Below are 10,591 nucleotides of genomic sequence, written 5' to 3'. Positions count from 1 at the left end.
CCGCGGGGCTCCGCCGCGGGGTCGCGGCACCCCCCGCTGCACCGCACCGGGGTCCTCGGCCGGTGCCCGGCGCAACCCCGGGGCTGGGGAAGTCGCGGCACGGAGAGGGCTCGGCAGGCTCGCCCGGTGTGTCACCCGCCGGCACGGCGGCGTGGCGGCTCCGTGGAGCCGCTCGCCGCCCGTTACAGGCGGAACAAACGAAACGAAACGAAAGAAAACGAAAGAAAACGAAAGGAAACACCGAAGGGTGCGGGATAGCGCTCCCCCACCCAGCCCCGCGCCGCCGCGGCCCCAGGCTGGCCGCCCGCCCCGGTCCGCCTCGGCCCGGCTGGGCCTTGCGGTCGCGGGGCTGCGGGGACCGATCCGGCAGCGGCGGCGGAGAGCTCGTCGCACCGGCCGCGGCGAACCGGGGCAGCGGCAGGTTGGCCCGTCGCGGGGGGATTCTGCGGGGGCACCGGCGGGCGCGGCGGGGGATGCGGAGCGGGTCGGCTACGTGTACGTCGCACGGCTACGGTCCGCCTGGGACGGCGGGGCCGCCGGCGGCTCTGGCGGGAGTGGGGGGCGGCGGAGGCGAACCTCCTCTCCGCGCCGCGTCCTGGGCGGCGGGAGGCACTTTGCGGGGCCGGGCGGCCGTGCTGGCGGGGCGGGGGGGCCGGGCCGGCGGGGCCGCACGTGTTCGCCCCTCCCGGGGCCGGGCCGAGCTGTCTGTGGGCAGGGGCCAGCGGGGCGCGCCGGGGCGGGGGTCCCTACCTACCTACACGTGCTTAGCACTGGGAGGCACGGCGGCGGCGGCCGCGGGTCTCTGCGGGGACCCCGGCGCACCGGTCCCGCGCCCGCCGGGCGGGTACCGGGCCGGCGGGGCGCTCCGCGGGGAAGCGGCCTCCCCGAGCGCAGCCTTAATACATTGCTATTTCTGGCCGGGCGGCCGGAGCCGGGCAGGGGGCCGGCTCTACCTCCCCCTCCCTCCAATGGCGAGGCCGCCCCCGGCCCCCGGCCCCTCCTCGCCGTGACGTGCCGGCCCGGGGCAGAGGAGGCTCCCGAGCCCTTGGCTGTCCCTGCAGAAGCTGTAACAAAACGCAGACCCCCAGCGCCGGGCTAATGGAGGCAACTTAGACAGGAGCAGGCGCGGCCCCTCGTCTCTCGGCGCTGCCTGCTCCCCCCGCACCGGGCGCGGCGCTCCCCTCCGAGCCGCCGCCCGAGCGCCACCGGGCCCGCGGGACTTGCCTGGCCGCTTGCGCTGCCCCGATGATGTTACCGAGCCCCGTCACCTCCACCCCCTTCTCTGTCAAAGACATCCTCAACCTGGAGCAGCAGCAGGACCCGCGCTATGGGGCCCAGCTCCCGCACCACCTGGAGCACCACTTCCACCCCGCCGCCTGCCTGCTGGCGGCCGCCGACGGCGCCCGCTTCTCCGACGGCGAGGAGGAAGAGGAGGAGGAGAAGCTGCCCTACCTGAGCCCCATGGCAGCGCCCGGCGGCCAGGCGGACGCGCGGATCTCCGCCGACAGCTACGTGCACGCCGTGCTGCGCGGCTCCTGCGAGGGCCCCGGCCCGGGAGAGGAGCTGGACCCCGCGGCCCGCGACCCAAGTGAGTATCGGCCCCGCCGCGTCCCCCGCCCCGCCCCGCCGGGACGGGCCCGCGCTCGCTCCCCGCGGTGCGCTCCCAGCCCGCGGGGCATCGCCCCGCGAAGCCCCGGGCCCGGCGCCGCAGCCCGGTTCCCCCCGCCGCCGCCGCGTCCCCTGGGCATGGCGAGCCGGGACTGGCACGTCGTGGGGCTGCCACCGCCCTCCTCCGCGCCCCGTTCGCCGCCTTCCCGGGAAGCGCCTCCGCGGGAAGCGCCTCCGCGGGGCCCCGATCCGGAGCCGCCGGATCAGGCCCGCGCTCCGCAATTTCGGTAGCGGAGAAGGAAGAACGGGGGCGGGTTAGGCCCAACCCGCGCCCGCTGCGGCGGGGCCCTCCGGGAGCGAGGCGGCGGAGCAGGTGCCCGGCACCGTGAGCCGTGGCGGCGGCGGCCCGGGCTCGGCCCCGCAGTGCCGCAGACGTAGCGCCGCAGCCGGCCCGGAGGCGCGGGGACTGCCCGGCCCCGCCGCTGGAACCGGCCCCTCGCAAACAGGCGGTGCCGGAGGCGGCCGGTCCCGGCGCTGCCTCCCCGCCCGCACCGCGGTTCCCCGACGGGCGCGTAGCGGCGCGGGGCCGGCCGGGGCGCGGCGCCGGGCTCTCGCCCGCCGGTGGGGCCCGTCGGGAGCAGCGAGCGCCCGGCGTCGGCGAGGTGCAGCCGTGACCTGTGCTCCCCCGTGCAGAGAGCTGCGTCCTGAAGAAGCCGCTGGATGCGGCAGAGAAGGCGGAGGAGGCGGAGAGGCCGAAGCAGCGGAGCCGGAGGAAGCCGCGCGTCCTCTTCTCCCAGGCGCAGGTCTTCGAGCTGGAGCGGAGGTTCAAGCAGCAGCGTTACCTGTCGGCGCCCGAGCGGGAGCACCTGGCCAGCAGCCTCAAGCTCACCTCTACGCAGGTGAAGATCTGGTTCCAGAACCGGCGCTACAAGTGCAAGCGGCAGCGGCAGGACAAGTCGCTGGAGCTGGGCGGCCCCGCGGCCCCGCCGCCGCCGCGCAGGGTGGCCGTGCCCGTGCTGGTCCGCGACGGCAAGCCGTGCCTCGGCGGGTCGCAGGGCTACAGCTCGGCGTACAACGGGCCCTACTCCTACAACGGCTTCCCCGCCTACGGCTACGGCAACGCCGCCTCCTACAACCCCGGCTACGGTTGCACCTACCCGGCGGGCACCGGCGGCGCCTCCATGCAAGCCGCCTGCAGCCCGGCGGCGGCCGCCGGCCCCTTCGTGAACGTGGGCGGCCTCGGGGGCTTCGGCGGCGGCGGGCAGCCGCTGCACCAGGCGGCGGCGGGGCCCTCCTGCAGCCAGGGCGCACTGCAGGGCATCCGGGCCTGGTAGCCCGCACGCACTGAGGGCCGGGAGCGGACCGGCAGGACGGCCCGGCGGCTCCGGGGCCCCGTTATCGCCCGCTCCGCAGCCCGGCTGCGCGCCGCGCAACGCGCGCCCTGGACCGGAGGAGCGGTGGCGGCGGGACGGCGCGGCGGGACCCCGGCGGTCCGCGGTGCGGAGCCGGCAGCGGGCGAAGCGGCGGGACGGGACGGGACGGAGCCGCCCCAGCTCGCAGCGAAGCGCCGCCGCCCCGCGGAGCCGCCGCGACGGCCGGGCGGGCCGGAGCCGATCGCGCCGCGCCAGCGGAGCAGCTTTGCTTGTAAAAAGCCGACGGCGGGGCCCGGGGGTGCCGCGGCCCCTCTATCTACTCTGTATCGGTTACTGCCAGCGCCAGCTCGCCCAGTCAGTCAATAAACCAGGTGCAATATCCGCCGCCCGCTCCTCCTTCGGTGCCCGGCAGCGGGGCCGGGGCCGGTGCCCGGCGGCGGGGCGGTGGCAGCGGCGTGCCCGCGGGGCAGGGCGGCCCGGCCGGCTTGTGAGCGTGCCAAGGGCGCTGAATGGGGCCGCGCAGCTCAGAGCCGGGCCCATTGTGGCCGCCGGGCCGGCGCTGAAAGGAGCCGCCGAGGAAGGTAGCGGGAATTGGCGCTTATTGGATTCGGGAACAAAAGGTGTGGCAGGGAGGCGAGGGACAAAGGGGCCCCGGCGCCGAGATTGACGGGCCGCTTTGCCCCCCACTGAGGCCCAGGCCCGGCGCTTTATGCGCGGGGGCTGCAGAAACGTGCTGGGTTTTGTTCCCCTTTCTGGGAGCGCAGGGGGAGAGGAGGGGGGTCCGCGGGCCGCTGATTAGGGCCGGCCGGGCCGGGCAGCCTGAATGCCGGGGCATTATTGCTACATGTTCAGCCATTTCTCTCGGCTGCAGGGGGAGGGGGCGGCCGAGGCCCCCGAGGACCGAGGGACCGGCCGCGGGGTCACCCCCTGCCTGCCCCGTCCCGCCGCCGCAGCCGTGCCTTTGCCGTGCGGGTCCCGCCGAGCGCCGCCGGCGGGGCCGGAGCCGTGCCCGGGGAGGGCCGGACACCCGCGGAGCCCCGTCTGGCTCGCCCCGGGCGGCAGCGGAGACCGTAGGCGCCGGGAGCTCTCCCGCACCGTCCTGCACATCTCCACGACCGCGACGCTGGAGCTCCCGAAGATGTTTCCAGCAGAGCCTTCTCGGAGCCGCTGGGATGGACACAGCCCAGGGGCTCGGTGTTCTCCCCCCCCCCCGCCCCACAATGCCCACCGTGCCCTCCCTCTGCCCTCCCCATGCGTGTCGTGTGACGGGACGGTCCCTCTGCCATGAGCAGAGGACCAGGTTTTGTAGCCTTCTGTCGCAGAACCAGCAGGTAACAACCGTTCACGCTGCTAAACCCGGTTTTATGCTGCGCATTTCCACCATGAAAGCTGAGCGCGCAGCCTTGGGGTTTACTGTTTGGAAGGAACTGGAGAAATTCTTTCGACTGCAGTACCATGGGGATAGAGCAGGCAACCAGCAGGCCCCGGCTCCCAGCCTTGGCTCGACACGGCACCCCTCTGTCCTGTGAGCCACCCCGAGGCCGACATGCTTCGCGGGCCGGCGCTGGGAGAGGATGCGGCACACCCAGCCGATTGTTTGCTGGATGGCAGCAAGGTGTCGCGGGAGAGGAAGCCCAGGCCGCACTCTTGGCTTTCGGAGATGAGTGGTTAAGGCCCTGTGGTCTCGTGGGTAGAAACAGGATAGCCAAGAACAAAGATAGGTAATGCTCTTCGCAGCAGCAGCAGTCAGACTGGGGAGATTTGTCTCTGCCATAGGAAAGAGTTGCATTTTCCTCCATGTTCCATGTTCCTTCTGCCAGACTGCTGCCTGCAAAAATAGGGGACCCGTGTGAGTTCATGTCTTGGTGTGCAAGCCAGAGGAATCGTAACCACAATACAAGCTCCTCCGAAATCAGGGTGTGTGAGAGGAGCTCCCAGCTTAGCACATCCCCTCCAAGTACGTGGCAGCTGGTTAGAAACCCACTGCATACCCAGCAGCACCCAGAGGCTCTGGATGAGACCAGAGCCCTGGCATGGGACACGCTGCCTACAGTCTCTGGAGCACAGACAGTTAAGTAAAGTGAAGGGGCACACAGGGACCCCATGGCTGCGTTGCAGGACGCGATGCCGGGCAGTACCAGCACTATCAAGCACCAAGAGTACCCAGTGTTGCCGTAGGCGTGAGGTCAGTGTTGTGCTCGCCCCACTTGCACTTGGTGACACCAGTGCACGCTCCCCGGCCCCGCTGTCCCTGTGCGGAGCTGGAGCAGTGCCCAGCCGGCAGATGCCGAGAGCCCTGGCTGCAGGCCGATGTGCCATGGTGGTGGAAATTTCTAGATGTCCACCATAGCGAGCCCCATTCCTGGGACAGATCCCAGCTGTCCCACCAGCTCAGATGGGGGGGGAGGGCAGGGCGTTAGTGGGAGGGACCCCTCTGCAGACTCTTGCCCAAAGCCCCTGAGCTGATAGGGAGGACGGTGCGGCACAAAGAACCAGCGGTGCCGGCGATCCTGGAGCAGGGCAGCGGAAGTGAAGCGCTCCAAAGAGGAGGAACAGCCGGCGGGGGCCAGTGGGAGGGAGATGTTGGGAGACCGCAGATTGGACGGGCTGCCCAGGGAGGGGAGACACAATGGAGGGAAGTCGCTGCGTGGCTGCGCTGGAGGCAGCGCCCGCCCGTGACGCACCCCATTCCCCACGCCCTGGGGCGAAGCGGGGTGCTGCTGGTGGGATGAGAGGCGAGAGGCATGGGGTGCTGGTGGAAATCCCTCCGGCATAGTCCTGCTTGGCAGTGGCGCGGCCAGAGAGACATCAGGGAGGGAAGGATGGGGAGGGCCATGGTCAAGGGGTGGAGGGCACGTGTTTCTTCCTGGTTGATCAGGGGATTTACTGCTGTTTGGGAGTCAGGGCAGAAAGGTGCTGATTGATTTTAGACAGGGATGAGATTCTCTTAAACAACGCACTGACTTAAAGCAAAGGAGGGACTGCTGGGGCAGCCAGGCTTTAATTACCAGGCCTCAGGCCCACTCTGTGCATGGACTCCCATTCTGTTTTTCATTCAAATTTCCTGGTCAAGGAGGAGCACATGAGCAGAACTTGCCTCTGTCCAGCGGTTCCTTGGGAGGCTCTATCCAAACCCCAGTGCTAGCTCATTTTCTGTGGCCTCTCTGTCATGCTCAGGATCACACAAGAGCCATGCTGGTTCCTCTGCAGCACTGCAGATGTGCTCTGGTTTCCTCTCCTTCCCAATCTCTTTTTCCGTTCCTCCCTCACCCTGCACTGGGTCATCCCTCCCCCTCGCGCCTTTCATCCTTCTCTCTTCACCACCCACTTGCTGCCATCAGCAAGGAGCTCGCCCAGGCGTGGAGCGAGACGCCTGCTCCCAGTGAGGCTGGCCAGGCCACCTGCGGACCTGGGCAGACCTCACTGAGTTCTGGTCCCATCTACTTCAACCTGGGTACAGCCACCTCCTGCTGCCTCGGGGCCGGGAGCTCCGGGGACCCAGCTGCATGCCAGGGGTGCCCGGCTCTTGACCCTCCTTGTTGGAATCCAGGTTGGAACAGCAGCTCCTGCTCTGCAGTGCTTCCCACCGCAGCCGCCCCATGCTGTGAGCTGGAAGCTGCCAGGGCTGCCTGGTCACCGGGGCTCTTGTGGAGCTGTTAGGACTCAGAGAGGCTGGAAGCTCCTCCTGGCAATGGCAATGCGGGCTTGTCACACAAGCTCTCTCCAGTGCCAAGAAAGTTGTGGCCAGCTGTGGATCAGGTAATTAAATTAAAATACCCGCACTTGTGCTGTGGAGCCTCCAGCGAGCATTTCTCCCACTACTTGCCTGCCAGCATGAGGGCCAGGGACCTGCCTCCCTTCCTTGGATGAATCACTGCTGGCCACAGACCCTCCCCAGTTCTCCAGCCTGTCCTGTGCATCACAAGATGACAACACCTGACTAACTGGGGTGGGGGGACTCGCGTGTTTTAGCTGTTCCTTCTCTCCTCCCTTCAGCGGTGAGACTAGGCACAGTGCTGCTACAAGGGATTCAGGTGGCCCATCCAGAGACGGGGACTGCATCTTCGTCCCCTCCAGAGCAGAGCACTGCTGAAGGCCAGAGCCACCCCTGGGTCTGCCAGAGCCCTTCCCGGCTGCACCGTGCCACCTTCCCCTGCCTGGGCAATAAAATCCACAGACCCTTTCCCGGGGACGACCCTTTGCCGCGCCCGGGGCTGCTGCAGGCGGGGGGGTCCCCGACTGCCGACGGGGTGCCGCCTGGGAACCCCAGGTCCACTGGGACACTGCTCCGGGACCTGTCCCCAAGCGAGGTACGCCATCGCCATCTATCGGCCAGCACCCGGGGACAGGGACCGACAGGTACCCCTCTGTCCCCACCACTCCACGCCGCAGGGGCTTTGCGTCTGGTGTTGGCTCGGTTTGGGGGTGCCCGAGTGTCCCTGCAAGGCTTGGAGGGCTGCAGAGCAGCCGGGCAGGGTTGCCTCCCCCCGCTGGCATCGCGTCCCCGGCGCTGGGGACAGCAGTGGGACACGTTGGACATCGGGAAGGCTGGGCTGGTTGCATTGGCTCTGGGCAGGCTAGTGTCTGCCCACGGCTGAGCTCTGCGGGAGCTGGGACCTCCCGAGCCAGGCGGGAGCTTTGCTGGGGCTTGTACCCACACCGCGCAGCATCACTGGGGCTTGTACATGCAGCAAAATGGAAGTACCCACACGTGCCTCCACTGCGGTGGGAGAGCTGGGGACAGGGCCAGTGTCCCCTCTCAGCCTGTAGCCATGGTGCAGGTCCCCTTCTAGTGAGCAATGTTTTGCCCTCTGTGTTTTTTTAACTGAGCACAAGTGTCCAGCATGTCTTTGTGAGAGACCCGGCAGGTTTTTAGCTCTGATTATCTTCTCCATCCCAGAGGTGCAATTCACCCAGTGCCGGGAGCACCCCCCAAAACTCCTGATGGTCTGGCACTGCCCGCAGCCTCCAGCCACCGCGTTCGCCCCCTGCAAGTCCTTGCCCAAGGACATTTATGATGGTTGTGGTTTCCAGCGCCTGGTGCCAGTTACAGCTGTGTCCTCACCAGAGGGAGCTGTGTCCCCAGTGGAGACACGGCCCAATTTTGGCCCAATTCCCTACTCCCTCCCCTTTCAATAGCCCCTGGCAATGCTCCGAGTGACATACTGCTCAGGTCTAATGGGCACCCAAAGGTGCAGGGGACAGAGGAGAAGGTTGCTTGGATTTGCATTTCTCCTGGCACCCACCTAGCTATGCCAGGCATGGTCTGTGCCCTGCCAGAAGGCTTGTATGTCAGCCCCCATGCCACGGGTGTCCTGGGAGGGGGATTGCAGGGTTTATCCGGGGCTAGCACCACCACCAGTGCAATACCTACAGGTGTGATGGGCCAGGGAGATTAGGGCTGGAGCCCCCCACTCCCCATCTCCTGGAATAGCCCTTGCTTCAGCTGCTTTTGAGACTGATCCCAGGGTAGGCTCTAGTGTCACAGCAAGCTTGAGCTGTCCCCACCATCCTTACCTGTGTGCCCTTGGGACAGTGACCCCCTGCTGCCACCCCATGCAGCCCAGGAATAGCTCTTCTCCCACTTCTGCCACCTCCCCAGTGCAACACGCCGTCTGCCCGCACCCCAGCTCCAGTCAGGCTGCATCTTCCCAGGGCCACTTTGCAGCCCCTTGTCACGGGACTTTGACACATAACCCTGTACTAAGGACAGGTATTACCAGTATCTCCCCATCAAACCAGATACGCTGAGAGCAGTCCCAGCCCAGCTCCGGGGATTGCTTCCTCTGGTGGCTCTTTACAGCCAAGAAAGGAGGTTTTCAGCCTCAGCTTTACTTTTCAGGCTATATTCCCTGCCTTCTTGCACCATGATGCTCAGCCGGAGCCAGGCAGACTGGGACCAGCCCAGCCAGGAGTTGTCTCTCAGCAGTTTAACCCAGGCAGCAACATGGGTCAGAAGAGGGTTTCCCAGGGCCCACCAGAGGCAATGTCTGCTCTGTGTCCAGGCAGCCCCGGCACCCGCATTTACCACCGCTGTAAGGCCGTGGGGTCATGAGAACTTGCATGATTTTATTGGGGTCTGACAGAGCCCTGAGGAATCCCAGAGCCAGTGGGGGTCAGGGCTGGAGGGAGGCTGGGAGCCCACCTCCTCCCACCAAGCAGGGCTGTCAGGCATCCACTGCAGAGGGGCTGGGGAGCAGGAAAGCTTGGGGTAGCCCAGGGCACCAGCAGAGGACGGGCAGTGATGTGGTTTGGCAGTACAGCACCCTTGTCCCCCCAGCCTGTCCCTGAGCTGGGCTGGCAAAGGTGCCTGCAGACTGGGACCCAGCTCCCTGCGTGGAGTCCCCGAGTCAGGAGGAACTTGGGAACCCACCTGCCCCTGGATGAAGGAACAGGGCAGACACGCTGGAAGGGTCTCTCCTTGCTCTGGAGGTGATGAATCCTCCCCAACTACCCTCACCTCAGCCCTACCCTTAACCTGTGGGAGGGGAAGCATCTCCAGTTGCCCCAGGAAGGCGGCAGGGGACTCCTGAACTGCTCCTGGCACTGCAAACTCAGGCTGCTTGAAATAGCTTGGGCTTGTGCCATGACAGAGCTGTGGCAGCCCCAGATCTATCACCCAGAATGGGGCAAGGCTGGCAGCGCTGCCCGGCTCTGCCTGTTCAGGGGCTGTGGGGCTCACCCCACCCAGGACACCCTAGCACCAGGACATGGATTGAGGGGGCAGTTGGACACGGGAAGGCAAGGCAGAAAATCCCTGCCCATGTTGGATGTGGCCAGAGATCCTGCAGGGAAGCAGAAGGAAAAGGGGTTGTCTTCAAAACTCTGCTGAGCTGAGCATGGCTTCCTTGCTGGAAAGCCAAAAATAGTCTCTTTACTCAGAAGCGGCTCTAAGAGGGATCTCACTCGAAGTGCAGCCAAATACCTAGGAGGCCGTAGGACAGACCCAGAGCAGCATGGCTTCACTGAGGCGTTACCAGACCTTGGAAAGCAGCGACCGTAGATAAACCAGATAATAACTCCATTACCTCTGGGCATCTCATCACGACAAAGGTGCAAGAGGAACCAGGCTGGCTGGTGAGGGGAAACCCCCACCCTGGCAGAGCTGGGGAGCAGCTGCGCGCTGCCATGGCCAGCAGGTCTGTGGCAGAATTTCAGCTCAGGGGATGGAGATGGCAGCAGGACAGGGGATTTTTCCAGTCTGTCATGGCCTGGCCCAAGGGATATCTGGAAACCCCCTGGGTGGCTCTGCCATCCCTGCAGTGCCAGACCCCTCACAGGCATCCTCCACAGGGGTGCTGCTGCTTGCTGCTGCCTGCACTGGGCAACACCCAGCTACTGCCGGGTAAGCTGGCAAAGCGCTGGGAGACCAGAAAGGCCATGCCCCTGCCAGGGGAGTGCTCAGGCCAGTTGCTCACATGGCAGCATCTCTGTGCTGTGTGGACTTATCTCCCTGTTTCTGGGGGTCTCGCTCCCTCCCCCAGCACTTCTGTGGTCAGTTATTCCTGGAAACATCCTGCGGTCACCTTCAGTCATGCCTTCGCCCGCTGACATTTATAGAGCTTCTTCCAGCAGCTGATGGATTAATAGTGTGAATCTCCTCCCAGCCC

At 66.5% G+C, this 10,591-nt stretch overlaps 1 protein-coding gene across 1 annotated transcript; it reads left to right on the top strand.

The window, feature by feature from the left end:
• The first annotated feature begins 984 nt into the window (after positions 1-984).
• Positions 985-3,363, top strand: NKX2-3 (NK2 homeobox 3). The gene is made up of 2 exons (XM_074875048.1): positions 985-1,588; positions 2,302-3,363. The coding sequence occupies exons 1-2, from the start codon at positions 1,246-1,248 to the stop codon at positions 2,940-2,942; spliced, it is 984 nt and encodes a 327-aa protein (XP_074731149.1). The 5' UTR covers positions 985-1,245; the 3' UTR covers positions 2,943-3,363.
• Positions 3,364-10,591: the final 7,228 nt, after the last annotated feature.

This window comes from Strix uralensis, chromosome 7 (genome assembly GCF_047716275.1).
Source record: "Strix uralensis isolate ZFMK-TIS-50842 chromosome 7, bStrUra1, whole genome shotgun sequence".
Taxonomy (NCBI): domain Eukaryota; kingdom Metazoa; phylum Chordata; class Aves; order Strigiformes; family Strigidae; genus Strix; species Strix uralensis.
Note: the sequence above shows the minus strand (reverse complement) of the source record. Positions and strands in the feature narration are given on the sequence as shown.

Bases quoted from the DNA above. Each gene is read 5' to 3' on its own strand.
- NKX2-3 (XM_074875048.1), top strand. From the start codon at position 1,246: ATGATGTTACCGAGCCCCGTCACCTCCACCCCCTTCTCTGTCAAAGAC. The intron at 1,589-2,301 runs GTGAGTATCGGC...TCCCCCGTGCAG, and splicing joins CCCCGCGGCCCGCGACCCAA to AGAGCTGCGTCCTGAAGAAG.